This window comes from Silurus aristotelis (genome assembly GCF_946808225.1).
Source record: "Silurus aristotelis genome assembly, chromosome: 2".
NCBI lineage: Eukaryota > Metazoa > Chordata > Actinopteri > Siluriformes > Siluridae > Silurus > Silurus aristotelis.
The window spans coordinates 19399343-19418496 of NC_139575.1; the positions used below are offsets into that span (position 1 = coordinate 19399343).

At 36.5% G+C, this 19154-nt stretch overlaps 1 protein-coding gene across 3 annotated transcripts in view; it reads right to left on the reverse strand.

The window, feature by feature from the left end:
* Positions 1-385, reverse strand: part of quob (quattro b) — a 32684-nt gene extending 32299 nt beyond the window's left edge. For 2 of the 3 annotated variants that reach the window (XM_083527821.1, XM_083527820.1), the window contains exon 1: positions 257-367. In XM_083527821.1, the coding sequence (XP_083383947.1) occupies positions 257-271 (15 nt within the window). In that variant the 5' untranslated portion in view covers positions 272-367. Of the gene's footprint in view, positions 1-170 lie in introns of all 3 variants that reach the window. The other variant, XM_083527822.1, reaches the window with a different exon arrangement.
* Between the last annotated feature and the right edge of the window lie 18769 nt (positions 386-19154).

The window sequence follows — 19154 nt, forward strand, 5'->3', positions numbered from 1 at the left end:
ATGTCCAGTTAAGCCTCCCAATGCTGCCTGCTTAAGAATTGTATGTCTAATTCCTAATTAAAAACAGAAACATCTTGTGCCAGTCTACTTTCTGCTGAATACATAATCAGTACACTATATATCGGAACTGTAGTGTAGACAATACATAACAGCAGGACCAACAGTCATACCATTTTGAAAGAAATAATCCACGTTATCCAGATGTCATCTTTGTTTATCCATGCAGAAGCTGATTTTGTTTTGCAGATAGACTTACATCCCGAGAGGACATGTCTGCATTGCTGTCCGTTTTGGGCAGACACTCACTGCCATTACACAGCACAGCAGCACAAAAAGTTGCTCTGTGCCAAAGAGCCTGTTGCTTGGTTTGGTACTCTTGTTTCCTGACTATTTTTTCAGAGATGGAAGGAGGGAGGGAGAGAGGGAGGGAGGGAGGGAGAGAGGGAGGGAGGGAGGGAAAAAAGAAAAAGGGGAGGAGAAAAGCTTTCTCTAACAGAGGAAATCCCCCTTAAGGCTTTTCATACTTTTCCTCAGTGGCAGTTCTGGACTTCATATCCATTCCCCTATACCAGCTATGGAACCAACACACACTTAAGCATAATACACACACGGTTCATTCACAGACAAAAAGAACCCTAGTGGGTCTTTAGAGGTCTTTTTGTCTGAATTTTTCATTTCCTCTGTTCTGCTTCTATTCTAACTCAAAGTGTCCTCTCTCTCTCTCTCTCGCTCTCTCTCTCTCTCTCTCTCTCTCTCTTCTCTCTCTCTCTCTCTCTCTCTCTCTCTCTCTGGCACACACATACACACACACACACACGTTTAAACACATCAGTGGGAAAGAGGGAGGGAGAGAGTGACAGACAGAGAAAGAAAGGGCAAGAAGGAGTGCAGACCCCTTGGAATGTACAGCTACACCCTTCATGAACACAAACACGCAGACTGACACTATGGCTCGTGTGAGTGGGTAATTTTTATATAGTCTGCTGTTTTAAGTGAAAAATAATACTGGTGAATTCTTAGACAAAGTACTCTCAGGAATGCCCATGCTTTACTGGATTCTCTCACTCTGTCGTCTTTTGTTCTTCTTGCCTTCTCGAGGTCTGTCTCTCGGACTCGCTGAACAGGCCATTGTTACAGATGTGCAACAAAGGATCTCTCATGAATAGATGTTTGGGCATCAATTTAATCCAAATGAGAAGCACCACTTATCTGTCACATATGTTCTTGTTTAGTGTTAATATTAGAAACCTATAAATTGGACTCTAAACTAAAATGAACACCATTTCACCACAGATTTAGAAATAACATATGCAATAACACTGAGAAAGGAAGAGATTTATGAAAAAAAGCAAGCAGATGCATTCCAAAGAAAAAAAAGACAGCTGAAGCAAATGTTTTCTGTCTATTATCTGTCTTATGTCCAGAAATGTAAAAGACGGGTCTGTCGGTGCCAGATCAAAGAAGCATGATGCGCCAGACATGTATTGTAAAGCCCAATCTTATCTAAACCAGATGTGGACAAAGAGAGTGTAGGAGAGGGTAAGAGAGAGAGAGAGAGAGAGAGAGAGAGAGAGAGAGAGAGAGAGAGAGAGAGAGAGAGAGAGAGAGAGAGAGAGAGAGAGAGAGAGAGAGAGAGAGAGAGAGAGAGAGAGAGAGAGAGAGAGACTGCAGAGAAAAGGGTAGAGTAAAAAAGCAAACCTGTAGCAGGACAGAAAACTGCTAAAGCAAGAATTAATCCAAATGAAACCTGTTTGCTGGACAAGCAAGGGTAGATAAGAGAGCAGACAGGATTTTGAAAGAAAAATAGGAGAATTTTCAGATCTTTTTAAAGTGTCCGGTGAGAAGGGGTGAGGGAGAAGAAAAATATAGAAACAGATGTGTGAACAATGCTGTAGGTTGTGAGTACAGCTGGGTTTTCACTGTTAAAGCCCTTGAGCTCTGCACTCCCTTAACTATCACAAAATATGAGTCAAAAAGTTTTGCACAACTAATTAAACATGCATATACACTTAAGATTGTCTTAGGTGTTTGGCAAAAGTGGTGGTCACACTGAGTCCTGCCCTTTAGCAGACCCCCACACTGATTATGCATTAGCTACAATGTAAAGCATATTAAATGCATGATAAATATGTTGAGATCTAAACACATTTTCATCAGATAATTTATTTAGTCATTGTAGATTCAACTCTGCCATGCAGACACTATGGCAAGCTGTGAAGGAATTTGGGGACGAGGATAATTTTGCAGGTGAGAAAAGCAGCAACTAAAAGCAAAAGCATGGCAAATCTGTCAGAGCATGCACAAAAATGATTCTGATAACAGAGAATTTGTGAAAGAAGGTGAAAAAAAAGAAACATCACCAATTTGCTACCTGTTCTTCTCCAGGTGAAGTATATAACTTGTATTTACACATGTAATTTTTCATTCTTATCCTTAACACCATATTATATTGGAGGAAATATTAGTTCTGAATATGGTCCAAATATATATATATATGTATATATGTATATATATATATATATATATATATATATATATATATATATATATATATATATATATATATATATATATATATATATATATACCGGTTTACAGACAATGCTTTTATATTTTGGAGCCTTTTTCTCTTTCATTTAATTGTAATTACAAAGTGAAATTCTTCACCCAAAACAACCGCAAAATCTGCTGATACACACAAATGTATTTAATATTTTGTGTAAATTGTCTTTTTTTATAAACCCAGTGGCGGGCTGTGCAATTGGTACCTGGGCCTTCAGGGCCTAATCCACCTCTTAATACCACCACTATCACGTTGCAATTATAGAAACCTTCAAGACTATACAAAAACGCAATATAACAACGTGTGGCATTTCATGGAGGGTAAATACCATTTTACTAAAGCAAGCTCCAAACCTCTACACTACCAGCGCAACTGTGCACCTACATCACCTGGTGCATTTCAGAATCAATATTTGTCTAATAACATGACAAAAACATATAAATGCAGACTCATAATTTGCACCGCTCCTCAGAGGCTGTAATCCAGTGGTACCACTCATATTCACTGGTCTGGAAGTTAAGAACAAACCATTTCCCAGGCTGAGACAAGCTAGCTAGCTTCGGGGTTGGCCGACCTTCTCACAATGTCTAGCTTTTCTGGAAAATTAATTTTTATATATGTCCGAGACTAAATCAATTTCTCTTACTCTGTAGGCATAAAAAGTCTAACTCAGATGTATTATTGTGTGCAGAGCTACACACATGTTTTGCCAGTCGAACTTGGCTATAACAGTTTCCCTCTGACCAACAAATCAGAGGACGGAAAAATGCTGATGCTATTCTGGGCCAGCTAGCTGGCCCTGTGAGGCGAATATGTAATCTGATTGGTTAAAGAAACAGACTTACTGCTTATAGAGACTGAGGTAAAAAGGCCAGCAGTACAGATTTTGCAGGCCCTGGGCAGATTAGATTGACATGGCAGCACATAGAGGCTGAAATCTGATTGGACTAACATCCACATACACGTACTGGAAGCAGTGCAACCAAGAAAAAAAAATGTAGGTCAGTGCTTCGGATAGTGTTTAAGGCAGCAGAGAAGGCTTTGCTGGTGCTGAGCGCCTGCCACTGTATAAACCTATTACAGATTTGCATAAATGTATTCACGGTAAACTCTATATCATTAGAATATTTAAGAAATGTTCATTTGCATTTCTACAATGTTGTGCCAGTTTTATGTGCACAGCAAACACAAAGCTGGGGGCCCTGCAGACTCGAGACTACCCACACTCGAGATTAGGGTAAGCGGTAACACACTTACACCTAATGCACACACAGCACACGCACAGCACAGTATCTACATGTAATCCTCTACAGTGTTCACAATCTATATGGAACCCCAATAATTTCAATAAAGAATGTAAATCCCAGTAATACACACAAATGCATTTTGACATGGAAAGTTTTAACCTATCTATTACTAAAGAACTGCATTAAAACTTTTTTAACTTCTGTTTCAGTCTTACATGCGCTGTAATTTCAAATGTATTCCGCTTTAGCATTAGAATGTACACTTTAAGACTACAAAGTTATTGGCTTTCCCCATACAATGGATTTTATATAATGCACTGGTGTATATATTGTACACGCGATACATTGGTGTATATAATAACTTGGAAAACAAGTCATTATGCAACAAGTTTAGGAAGCAAGTGAATGTCTTTGGATTAAAAAAAAAGATTAATCTTTTTACACCTTTTTAAACCAGCTTTGTGTCATAGTTATTCTCCATAATGAATAGTTGGAACATATACAGAGAAAGTAAACTTAAGTTGATAAATGTGATATATATATACTGTGTCAAAATCTTAATCAATTTATGTAGAAGTATGTGAATGGCAAACAGGACACTTTATCTTCAGAAACCCTAAAAAGAATATATTACTGAGAAACCATTGGAAAAAGTATTAATTGTTCGTTATTAATATTAACATAATAAAATTCCTGCAACAGTAAATATGATTCATAACAAAGTACAATTACCCAAGTGTTTTCCATGCCAGAAAATCTGTAATAAAAAGTGTCGAACTTTCTAGAAAAAGATTAAACCAGTGTGTGACTAACTCCATTTCTATTTTTACAAGCCCAGTGTAATATTCATTTTAGCTGCTTTACTGACAACATTTATTTTTTCAGTTTTTAAACTATACTGGTATCCTGATGTGCAATAATTAATCATAAATATTAATTATAATAACCATTATAATGCTTGAAATCCACTCTGAGACAAGACAAGTATGGCAATCTTTCTTCATATTATCATGATATGATATCTTCCGTTGGAACACCTGGTTATTCATGCAATTTATCCGAAAATCATTTGGCAGCAGTGTAATGTGTAAAATCATGAAAATCCACATCAAGGGTTTCAGTTAATGTTCACATCAAACATTGGCCTGGGGAATATGTGATCTCATTGTCTTTGACCTTATATAGCATGGTTATTGGTGCCAGACGGACTGGTTTGAGTATTACAGAAACTGCTGATCTTAGCGATTTTCATGCACAACATTCACTAGAGTTTAGAGCTGTGCAAAACAAAAATTATCCAGGAACATTTGAATGGTGAGTGAATGTCTTCACTGATTAACATGAAGCCTTTCTGACTAGTTGGGTTTGAAACACTGACTTCTTTATTACTTGCTTGAGGATGTTTTAATGGAGACTACAAAGCATGTTCGTATATGAGTGTCTGCTGCATGCTGTAAATATTAATTAATGGTTTTCAAAAACTAGCCAACAAGTTGTGCTGGTTTTCGTTCAACAGAGTTAGCAGCCACTAGCTACATTATAAAGGAAAAGTATGTGAATATTTAGCAGGAAGTTGCTAATCAAACTTAAAAATCACAAACTAACAGTAAATTGCATAGACAGGGGATTTACTGCACTGTGCATGTGGGTGTGGTGATGTATAAAAACATGACACAAAGCTGCTGTTTGTTTTTATCTCCTTTGTTATCAGCGTCTGCCCATCTCTGGCAGAGCAGTGAGTCTACTTCCTATTGCCATGTCCCACCACCTGTATCTCTCTCTCTCTCTCTCTCCCTTTCTCTTTGTCTACCTCTCCCTTCTGCTTGCTTTTATACCCTCCATCCCTCATTCTGTGACCCACTTTTCACCACAGAAAAACATTAAATGTTTCATCTAATTGACTGACAGGTAAAAACCCTTGTGCTTAGAAAAGACTTAAAGGAGGAATTTAAAATATTTTCATCCATTAGGATAAACATAGAAACAGAAAAAGCTTAACTCAGGTATGCATTATCTATCAATACCTTCTTTAGGAGCACATCTGGACTGCAGAAAGAAAACCTGGGGCGTGTATGTGTGTGTGTCTATGCATTATGATTTGTGTTACTAATGATTTAAGATGACACAATAATTTACTAAAATAAAATAATCTATCTTAATATCAAATCAAACTGGTTTATATATATATATATACATACATACATACACAACACACACACACACACACACACACACACACACACACACACACACACACACTATATTTCCAAAAGTATTGGGTCACCTGACCTTACCTGCTATATGCGGTTCTTTTCCAAACTGTTACCACAAAGCTGGAGGCACTCAAATGTACAGGTTGTCTTTTGATGTGCTATAATAAAAGTATGCATTCACTTGAACTTGGAAACACAAATCTGTTCCAGAATTGCAACGCTCCTTGAAGATATGGTTTACATGCTTTGGAGAGGAAGATCTTGAGTGGACTGCTATAGAGTTCTGATCTCATCCTTACTGAACACCTTTTGGTATGAATTGGAACGCTAACTGCACCCCAGGCCTCCTCACCCTACATCAGCACCTGCCTTTCATAATACCCTTGTGGCATTTGTGTTCCCAGAAGAGTGGAGGGAATTATATGAGCAAATTGGGACTAAATGTGGAATGCAATGTTAAAAATCACATACTATACTTATGACCAGGTGAACCAATACTTTTGGAAATATAGTGTATATATAAGGGCTGTCAAACTAACGCAAAATTCATTTTAACGACACAAATTTTATAAACGCAGCGTGCATTTCTGTTTGACCATTTTTATTAAAAATATAAATAAATAAATGTATAAGAGGCGAAATTAAAACCTGCAATGCAACACACATTTGTTCACAACGTCCTTTCTTTACTCAGATAAAAATAAAAAAACTTAAAATAATTTTTTAATCACTAAACTGCTGTGACAAGTATTAAATCAAGCACCAAAATCCACATTTAGCACACATCAGACAATTAAAACTGTCCGTGTGGAATCCGTTTGGTGTCCTTGTGATTTACATAATTTAAAACACCATAATTACTTTAAAACATTTACAAGAATATTTTGTTTTCATGCTTTACACTGAGTTTGGTTTCACTAAAGCATCCATATTTGTCTATGCCCATGTTGATTAGAGTATTAAAAACGTAAAAAAAAGTATGCATTTTAGGACAGATAAAACTGTACGATTACAATTACAATAACTGTCGCCATTACAGATTTTAATTGAATGGCAGCCCTAGTTTAAATCACATACATTGTAAACATGACTGATCTTCTTCTTCTTCTTCTTCTTCTTCTTCTTCATTCAGCTGCTCCCATTAGGGGTCGCCACAGCGGATCATCCGTCTCCATAACACTCTGTCCTCTACATCTGCCTCTTTTAAACTAACTACCTGCATGTCTTCCCTCACCACATCCATAAACCTCCTCTTTGGTCATCCTCTTTTCCTCCTTCTTGGTGGCGTGAACATGGCTAATATTAGGATTATAATGCAATGTTGGTTTCTTGGTCTGTATCTGTTTACTGCTTTAGATATTCACATGTGTGTCAGGATTTGTGACCTTACAGGTGAAATGAGATGTTAAATGCAGCCTAATTTAAAGCACTACAATCATGACCAGACAGTAACTAAGGATGAATGGCTGAACGATTTGTGGTCATGCTCTATACTGAGTAAAAATATTCATCCAAGCATCCATATTTGTCCATTCCCATGTTGATCAAAGTATTAAAAACTTGAAAAGTATTAATTTAAGGTACATTTAAAACAGATAAAAATGTGCGATGAAGTCGTGATTAATCACAATTTAACTCATGACAGCTGTGCGATTAATTACGTTGAAATATTTTAATCGATTGACAGCCCAAATATTTGTTGTGTGTGTGTGTGTGTGTGTGTGTGTGTGTGTGTGTGTGTGTGTGTGTGTGTGTGTGTGTGTGTGTGTGTTTGTGTGTATGTAAATACACACACAACATTTCCTGTAATTTCCTTATTAGAAATTGCATTGTAAATATTGTAAAGGTTTTGTTTGTTTTGTTTTGACCACTGGCTGTGTTGCAGATGCTTTCCCAGGCTGCAAATTACTTACACTCCATCTGTTTCTTTTTAACTCATCTCCTCTTCATGAGTACACAATATGAGGCTCAATTTTAGGTTGGAGGCTTTTGATTTTAATAATGAGACAAATCTGTAAGGGGGAACTTAAAATAAACAACATCCGGCTTTTAGTTTCACCTCAGAGGGCCTTTTGGTCTCAGAGCAACATTCACATGTACACTGATGGCATGACCTATTAAAAAAGATGTGACAGTTTCTTGTATGCCATATATTTAAGAGAGCAGGTGAAGGGTACTGTGACTAAAGGTTCTGTGAAAATCATTTCAGCTAAATTTATATGCTTCACTCTCTTGCAGATCTGGCTAATCTGGGATGTTATCTCATCTCGCACTGCACCACACTGTCTGAGATCCTCCAGCACTGCTCGACTGGTACCACCTTCTCTCAGAATGAGAGGTGAGTATACTTCAAGGCTCTATTCTGTTCTGGCACCGAGGTGGTGGCATGAACTTCCCCTAGATGTCCGTACAGCACAGTCTCTGACTATCTTCAAGCGACAATTGAAGACCTACCTCTTCCTGAAATACTTAAATTAGCACTTTACAAGTTTGCTTTGTAGAATTCAAGAGTTATATTTATTTTAAGGTTCTAATCTTGCGTACCAGTGTAGATTTATTCATTCATTCAAATGTAAATCTCAGAAACAGATGTTATGATGCTCTGGTTGGGTGCAAGTGCACTTCCGAGCTAGAGCAAAAAGATTTAGCTAAACCACATGAGAGAATAAAAACAGTGCAGTGGGTTAATACTAACACAGTCTAACACAGTCAAACCTCTGTCTAGTTTAGGATTACAGGAATGTCTGGGTTAGTATAAAGAGGGGTCAGACAGAACACATCTAAAACAATTATGTTCCTTCAACTTGTGATAGCAGTTTAGGGAAGAACCACATAAGGTTGAGAAAGTGTTCCAATATTTTTGTCCATATAGTATATATACAGTTTAGAAAGTCAAACATGAAGAAATAGTAAACAAAATGTACAGAATACTGCAAACTTGGTTGTCACCATAAGCACTAGTTAGTGACCAGGTACGTAAGTATTCCTGATAATTCTGTAGTAATATTTCATTATTAACTGAATGAAATGCTGGAAAAATATATATTTTCTAGGAATATAAACAAATCTGATTTTATAAAATTAACCAAAGGACAGTTTGCAGCTTATTAGTCTGGGTGGCTCATGCTCCCTTATATGTAAGTTTGCTATACGTATGTTTGATGTGAGCTGTGCAATATCTTACAAGCTCTGTTTACACACACATACGTATAGCAAACTTACATATAAGTTTGCTATACGTATGTTTGATGTGAGCTGTGCAATATCTTACAAGCTCTGTTTACACACACATACCACACAGATTCATTGTGTGTGTGTGTGTGTGTGTGTGTGTGTGTGTGTGTGTGTGTGTGTGTGTGTGTGTGTGTGTGTGTGTGTGTGTGTGTGTGAGAAAAAAAAAAATAAAAAATAAAAAAAAAAAAAATATATATATATATATATATATATATATATATATATATATATATATATATAGAGAGAGAGAGAGAGAGAGAGAGAGAGAGAGAGAGAGAGAGAGAGAGAGAGAGAGAGAGTGATTGCATCTAAAAGATTTATGAAAGTCTTGACAGAGTTTGGTGTCTATAAACTCTTAAAGCATCATGCATTCTGTGAAATACTACAGCCCTTCAGGGTGATATATGTTCTATTTGGTATATGTTCAATTCTTTCTCTGACTTTCTGATACACAGACACATTCCTTTGTGACATACTAGTATAACCACTACAATTAAATTATGAAAAACAAACGTCCGCCAATACCAGAACCCCCCAACATCCCCACCACATCCCTTTGGTAGCAGATGTTTCCAGGGGGTTCATGGTTTACATGTATTCTAAAAAGCTAAATGAAATTGAGTAGTGTTTGCCTGTACATTTGTACTTGACACACCCAATCTAAACACCAGACAACAAACTAGATGCCTCAAGCATAAGGTATACAAAAATCCCTGTGCACTGACCATTATAACTTTCAACAAAGACCTTTACACTCAACAAAGAAACCAACATACATAAGTGCTATATACACATTTAAATAGAGCAAAGGCAAAAAAAATAAAAAAAAATTGTCCAGGATGTTTTGTAAATTGTTTTCAATATGACATATAAGGGATAATTTCCCTTTGCCATTTTAAGTTGATGCAGATGCAACTCATGCTTGTCAGCTGTTCAAACAAAAAAATGTTCTTTGTCTGTGTGTGTGTGCAAACACTGCATGAATAGCTGCATTGAAACAAGAGAAGAAGTAGAACTGGATAGCTATAAGTAATCTACAGCATGCGGGAACAAGAAGTGTCTTACCAGGATTCAGATGTTAATTAAGAGTAACCGGACAACTTAAACCAATGCCATATGTAGCTAGAAGGAGTTGTATAGCAGCTAGGGATCAGCCTTTAATGCTGAGCTGTAATGTTTTTTGTGTTTTAGGTGCAGAGATTCAAACAACATTTCTCTGCAACCATCAATAATGAAACGTTTTTTTGTAACAGGTTTTGTAAATGTGGCTTTCTCTCTAACAGGATTAACACTGTCTCATTAGACAAAATATTAAAGTAGAACAGCTGTAATAGTCATATCTAATCTGCAGAAATCTGTGACTTTTTCATAGAATAAGGTAAAATAAGGTCAGTTCTTTAATTGTCTTTCTAATCACTGTTTTAACAGCTCTAACACTGCATTGTATAAGGTGAGATTGTTTATTCTAAATGAGATTCCAGCAGCACATTAACAGAGTTTGAATATATGCCCTTTTTTTTGTCTGTGATACATGCCTTTATCTTGGCCCTGTATTCTAGTCTTGTCTCTTAGTGAATTATTGCATGTGTAAGATCTGACAGTTTAAGCTGTTTTTCTTTCCCCTAGTTCTTTTTGACCATTTTGACCCTGGGTATTACTTGGATTATGGTTTGCCATCACTCAGCCTACCTGCCGTTTGCCTGTGCCATGAAAATTGGCAGTGACAGTGCCACAATTATTAATGCAGCTAATTAATTCTGTCACTATAACTAAAACTAAAGCTAATCTTGAAACCAGTAACAAAATAAAAGCTTTTGCATCTTTTAATTTTTAATAATTATGTCCATTTTGTGTAAAGTTCTTCAACTCTCTTTATTGCCTTAAACATGATCATGATAGTAAATCTGTCTACAGTCGAGGTTATGAGAAGGAATTTAGAAGAGATGTAGTACGCTGTGCATGTACATGTTTTCTACAGTCACTGCCTCAGAAATCAAACAGCACCCTCTAATGGGCAGTGTAGTACAAATACAATACAAATTGTGTTCAGTTAACAGGAGAAAAACATGATTTCATTCTGCTAACCATGACCCATGAAATATGCCTGACTCACTGCATTGTCATTGTCCAATATCAGTTCAACTTTAAGCCACTCCTAAAGATTACAATTATCCACTGTAAGTCAATCCCAAGCTTCTATTACAAGCATTTTACCACACTAATGAGAGAGAGAGAGAGAGAGAGAGAGAGAGAGAGAGAGAGAGAGAGAGAGAGAGAGAGAGAGAGAGAGAGAGCAAGAGAGAAAGAGAGAGAGAGATAGTAATAAAGAATTTGTGGTTCCTGTGGCAGACATTAGACACACCTGTCTCCTTGATCATTTTACACTGTGCTTAGCAAGAGAGAGAGAGAGAGGGGGAGAGAGAGAGAGAGAGAGAGAGAGAGAGAGAGAGAGAGAGAGAGAGTGTGTGTGTGTGTGTGTGTGTGTGTGTGTGTGTGCCTGCAAGTCTAGACACAGTCATTATACACACCTGTGCTCTTCTGTTTGTAAAACACATTGTGGAAAGACAAGAGCAAGGGTATAGAGATGTGATTTATATATATATATATATATATATATATATATATATATATATATATATATATATATATATATATATATATATATCACAGCTCTATACCCTTGCACAGTGAAGTATGTGGCTTTGACTTTCATTTATATATTTGTGTACTGAATATAAGTGTTTTATATCCAGCATATAAATGAAAGTAAACAAATGTTTTACTTATCAGGACATCACGACATAACAAAATTCTTCTGGTCCTTATCAGGTCAGTTCATGGCCAACTCAACGACTGCAAGTTGCACAAGTCTGCAAATTGCACAAAACAAGCCCAAATCATCACACCTCTACCACCATACTTTACAGCCGGTATATGCTGATACGCTGTTTAGTATTCAGCAAATGTGGCACTGTGCATTATAGCCAAACGTCTCACTTTGTTTTCATCTATCCAAAGATCATTGTTCTAGAAGTACAGTGGTACCTCGACATACGAGTGCCCTTACATACGAGTTTTTTGAGATACGAGCGGTCACTCGGTCGATTTTTTGCTTTGTTACGCGAGCAAAAACTTGAGATACAAACTCGAGACGCCGCTGCTAGATGGCGAATCGAAGCCAGAAAGCGAAGATTGTGACAAAAAATTAAGATAAGCAAAAAAGAAAAAGATAAAATTGTAAAGTTTAGGGATACGTAGTGTGCAGGAGTTATAGTAAAAAAAAAACGAGTTTTCCCTCCGCCTCCGTTTATCGCCTCTAACCCCCCCCCTCCACACACACACACACACACACGCACACACACACACACACACCCCACCGGCGTTCTCGTTAGCTCAAGTCGTCTCATCTCCAACGAAAATATACTGAATAAAACCTTATTATATCTTTACATTCTCTTTTATTGTGTTTTTATACAATATTTGTCATTTATAAATACATTTTTCCTATTCAAAAACACGTAACAAAATCATCTGGGGTGGCATTTTGGGGGCTGCAACGGATTAATGGCATTTCAATTCATTTCAATGGGGAAATAAGCTTTGAAATACGAGCAATTTGACATATGAGCAAGGTTACGGAACGAATTAAACTCGTATGTCGAGGTACCACTGTATTATGTTCGTTCAGATCCAACTTTGAAAACTATAGCTATGATGCCATGTTCTTTTTAGCGAGAGGGGCGTTTCTCCTAACAACCTTTAGAAATAAAAAATACCTGTTCAGTCTTCTTTCTAATTTTACTGTCATGAACTTTTTACTGTAAAATGAAATGGCCTTATAACCCTTTCCAGATTAATAATAATAATTGTTACTCTAAGATCATTGCTGATGTCTTTTCTTCTTGGTATTCTGTTAACACACATCTGAATGCTCTGGACCTGCAAACTGCTAGAACTTGGACTTTTACAGAGATGGTCATACTTGCTGATGATCAATTAAGCAAGAGCATTTAGCACTTGGCTGTAACTTAGACTCCTATAATGACTGCACGAACACAAAAACAGAGAACCTGTCTTGGTCTGTCAATATGTTGTTATTTGCAAAACATTAAACAATAAATCCTGAATTAGTAAAATTAGTTCTGATACATTAGAATAATGTTACAAAAATACTTTATTCATAGACTTTATTCCTAAAAAATTCATAGACTAAGATGGTCCACACAGCCATTTTTGCATTGATTTTTATGTCTGAGGTTTTCATTTTGCTGTACAATTAATCCACAACCAAGTGTAGCACAGCCCTTAGCAAAGGTATTGAGCAAAACCTTTAAGTCCCTTTTCGCATGGCAATACGTATATTAGCGAAATACATAGCCAAAAGATATTACATTTTGCTCTCCTTTGAAAATTATTTCAATTATAGTTTAAATGACTCAGCAATATCCAAATGCATTTTACTGGGTCCTCTCAGCATGGGCTCCATTTCATGTTCTTATGTTTTTCAAAAGCAAAAATGGAACTGATGAGAGCTGTAGCAGACATTCATCAAGCTCAGTAGTGTATCCAGCACAAGGATTAGACAAAACCCGACTGACCCAAACTGCTTATACATAACCTCACCACAACAAATTAACATATTTACTCATTACTGCATAATTTCATAATTTGCTGCAATATATGATACAGTTTAATTTGCTAGACTCTGTTTGATATATGGTCAACCTTGTTCAGTCTGGGGCAAGCCTGCTAATTCATGATTAGCAATTATGTCAAGAAATACCATAATAAGGACCACATGTTAAATGTTGTAAAATAATCTTTTACATGCTAACATTTCTAACCAATTATGAAAAATATTCAATGAGTGTTGCTCAATCACTTTCCAGTCATTTCCTTTAAAGTTATTACACTCATCCACACACACACACACACACACACACACACACACACACACACACACACACACACACACACACAGAGTGTATTTATGTGTAGCAGATGTTACCAAGCTTTAACAGGTGGACTAGTGCATATTGCTTTGCCATGTGTGGTCATGAAAGGCCTTTCCTTATGCACAAAGTGTTTTTAATAAATTTAGCCTTTAATAGGACAGCAGTATGTAAATATCACATTTTGTACATATACCTCTTTAAAGTTTTCTTTCACTCCCTCATAAAGTGTGCAAGTCATATGGATATTTCGAAACAGGATTTTTTTATATGATATCATCCATAACTACAGGTGGTTAAACAACAATAATTAGTCTTGCAGGTCAAAACCACATTGACTGCACTATTTCAAGGCAACTAGATAATTCCCACCAACCAAACACATTATAGACATGACATTACTTTAAGTCTGAGATGGAGAGAGATAATAATGTGCTTAAGTCTGCGAGGTGAGTAATACACACATGACAACACTTTAGATTTACAGATTCAAACTGAACTCACCCAAACAACTTCACGCCTCATTTCTTACACGCTTAATTCTTTATAATAATAATAATAATAATAATAATAATAATAATAATAATAATAATAATAACAATAAAAACCTTGGTTTTAGACACAGTGCACTGCGTGTATCTTTACCTTACCATTGAAATTTCAAGAGAAGCAGGGTGGAGATAAAATCTGAACTTTTTTTGGGAATATTTTTTTAAATAAATACAAAATTACCTTGATGCAATCGATATAAGTGAATACAATCCGATTAAATTAGGTGTTAAACATAATGGTATTGGAATTGTCAGAGTGTTGCAGGATCTATAAAATTTAGGATAAATCATAGAGTATAAATTGATAGATTATGGTAATAGATTATGGCATCACAAAGTATGACAGTCACAACCTCATTCATCTTATATGGATATGTATATAAAATAAAATATATAATGTGTGTGTGTGTGTGTTTCATTTCAATATTTAGTCATTGTGGCAAAACTTCATCTGCTGCTGCATGAATAGAAAATCTCAGTCTTAAGTAAATACTGAGCCAAAGATAATCTTTCAATAGACACTGCCTCGGGCAGTGGTTTTCCTGTGAATTGCTAAAACAATTTCCGTAGTAAAATTGAAAGAGGCAGTCAGGACCAGACCTGAAAAAACATTCTTTGGTAGAAACTAAATAATGTCACTGCTTCCGTTCAATGAAATTAGAAACAGAACTGTCAACTATCTACTGTTTCTGCATGCCAGAGTTACTTTTTTGGAGTTGATATCGAAGAAAGAAAGAAAGAAAGAAAGAAAGAAAGAAAGAAAGAAAGAAAGAAAGAAAGAAAGAAAGACTCACGCACCTGTCCATAAACGGTTTTTTTCCCCTAAAACGGAGATTCTCCGTGCTGTGAGTACGGCGCGTGCGGTTCCAGCTCCGCGCATTTAGATGGCACGCACGCAGACTTGCAGGAGCGCGTGCGGAAGACGCAGCCGGCAGGTGCGTGACGCTTCCGCGCCGCTGAGTCGCGAGGCGTCAGGAGCTGCGCTGTGATTGGACGAAGGCTCCAGGCGCGAGACTGGTTCCTGATCTCCGTGCAGCACAGCGGACGTGTTCAGTTGTTCGGCGATGAGCACATCGAGTTTTGTTGATTTTATTCATCACTCAGTCACACCCTGGTTAACTGTACACACTGCAGTGTCAAGTGCTACAGTCACACTAATAAAGTTTCACCACTGCTGCATAATAAAAAAAACAGGGTCCCCAGTCACAAGGGCGCGGACCGGCACAGTATCTAAAAGTTCACCTGATATTTTAGTGTTTAAATCCTGAAACAGATCCAGTTTAATTCAGACCACCCAGATAAGAAATATAGTTTCTAGCATGTGTTTTATTCCTGTTATATTTGTAGCAACATTTTCTTTAACTTTGGTGTTTTATTGTGCTCCAAGGGACAAAAAAAGTTCCCATAATGTAATTAACATACCATAAAATGTTTAATAATCTGCAGTGGGTTGGATAATGTTTCTCTAATAAGCTGGTTATCTTTAAATCATTTGCACCACATATTAACATTGCACTAGTCTAGGGATACCCTGGTTGTTCTTAGAATTACCAGGTCACATTCAAAACCATGTGAGTTCAAAAGTAATCACTGTTCACCTGTCATAAATTTTCATAACATTTGATGCAGCGTGGAAGATTGTGAGGTACTTATTTCACAAATAGAGAAAACTGGGCACTACCACAGGGAAGAACATCACAAGGATGATTGGGGAAAAATCAGGGAGGCTGTCAGAAGACCTACAGAAACAATAAAGGAGCTGCTGGAATATCAGACAGGTTCTGATTACAGCCTGCATGCAACCCTCACATCTTGTTTCATCACATGTCTAAGCTGTGGGTGTAGGGTGGCTAGGCAGAAGCCTTTTCATGACAAATCATGGGACTAATTCTGTTATGTATTCTGGGCTTTTAAAAAAATATGTTTGTCTCAAAAACAAAATTATGACTTACTACTTAAAGGACACCATACCCACAGTGAAGACTGGTGGTGGCAGCATCTTGCTATAAGGCTGCTTCACTACTGCTCTAATCAAAACACAAGGAATAATCAGAAATAACTTTAAATATTAATTTATTTTGGCACAAAATTTGCTCGCTTCTTTTTGACAGCTCAAGAGAAAAAAAAATTGCTTTCTGCCTGATAACACAACAAAGCACAAATCCTAGTCAACAAAAGAATGTGCTAAGAAGAAAGAGATCTATGTTTTGTAGTGGCCCAATCAGTGCTTAGATCTAAAGCCCATTGAAACTTGTGGAATGACTTAAAGAGAGCTGTGCACAGGAGATGCAGTGGGAATTTGGTAGATCCGGGGGCATTTTTGCATTCAAGATGGAATAACAAAAATGGCTTTAACAAAAGGATTATGTTTTCTCCCGAAAAATATTTTGTTGGCTGCTATATCACATTAATGGTGATATTTAATATTATTATTAGTAGTAGTAGTAGTTCACTTAGTAGTAGCAATAGTAGTAATGTTTTATACTAAATTATTTAATAATAAAATGTTAAACATTGATAAACATATAGCAAGTTTGGGTTGTGGTGTATTTAATATATTATATTTTTTATAACATATGACCAGTCACCATGTCTGTATTGATGCTTAACATACGAATTTTAATAATCTACATTTTGAAGTTTGCTCTTATTTTTTCGACAAAGGTGCAACTTTAATGGTTTCCCACTGGAGGGCGCCAATGGCCGTGCTATGTTGCTGCCTAAGACGGTTTGAATTTTAATTAATTCTGTCCCCTGGTTACGGTATTTGAGGAAAATATATTTATAAGACACGGCTATCGTTTGATTTGGAGTCAACATTATTTAGTGTTCACATGTCCTGTGATTTAATATGGCTCTAATTCAGAGTATGTGATTAGGCTAAAAATGGAGTATGTGTATGTGCAAATGCACTATGACTTGGCCTAAATCACAGCTCCCACTGGTTTCCCAGGTTTGCACAGAACTGGCTCAGCTGATCTGAAGGCACTAGAAAAAAATCTAGTGTCCTCTTTAGAATAAATATAGCTGGTGAAGATCACATGTAGAACACTGCGGCACGGTTCTTAGAGGCATGGTATGCTAGACCTCCACCTGTCTGTCAGATCAAGAGGGGACTTGAATTTGGGTCAGAGAGCTGTGGGAGAGAGCAAGAAATGCACTGCAGTGTTTACAGCTTCCTTTTTTCAACACTGGCGTAAGGATGAAGATAAAGCATTCAAGGATTAGCAAGAGGATCACATAAAATTTGCTGACAATGATTGAGATAAATAGGCATCAGATGTGCATGATGTGTTCGATGATAATGATGATGATAAAAATATCTGTAGAATAACTGTTACATATTCACAACATCCAGAATCACCTTTTTATGAGCCTTTTTTAAGAAAATTATGTGCCACTCTACTCTTCAGCTAACTTGTATGGCATTGGCCTAAAACTCATGCATAAGTAGGTCAGCATGCATACGTGACCGATCTCAGCTTTGTGTCAAACTGGGACTTCTCTCATCTTCTGTTGTCTCACAAAAAGACTGTACAATTTGCATCTAGCGTCCACTCTTTTTGGGCCAGAGTGAGAGCTGAGCTGCCCTACATTATTTACTTCATTTTTCAAGAAGCTTAATTTTCATTCAGAGGTCAGCAGCATGTGTAAGATTGATAGTCTATAAAATTCTTTCAAAGCACTTTCAAGATCCAATATACCAGCAAGCATAACCTTTTCCACGCATGCAGATTTCTTATGTTCATTTGTTTACCCTGTAATACAAGTTAGTTTTTTATTTAGTTTAGATTGTTTTAACCCATCCAAAGTAGCACAATCAAAATTATAAAAAAAATATATATCATTGTTATAATACTCGTTGTTACACATAATTTTATATGTATCCATGATCCCACGGTTTACATCAACACTACTAATCTTTACATTACCTATAGTGCTATATGGACGGTTTATGATGAAGCCTTTTTTCAGATTTAGATTTTGACTTTGATTTTCGATGAAATCTGAGGTCATCTATATAAAGTATCCTGACTTGTTATGCATCATGTTCTTGCTTCTCAAGATAATAAACACAGCAGAGGATTATATTTATGCTAATATATGTAAATATGCTAAATCAATCTCAGATTAAAAAACTGGCATTTCACAACGTTATGTTAATTCGTGTAAAAAGAAGCTTAAGTTACTGGTACAGAAAAAAATAATTAGCCATAAGATTCAATACTGTAGAAAAGAACCAGCAGTGAGGTATACATAAATAATCACTGTCTTTGGCAATGGAAAACATTTAAAGTGGATGATAATTGGGCAAAACATATTCTGTTTATAAAATGCTTAAAATTTAACTATAATAAGGAGCAAAATATATACACTATTACTTTCACATGGGT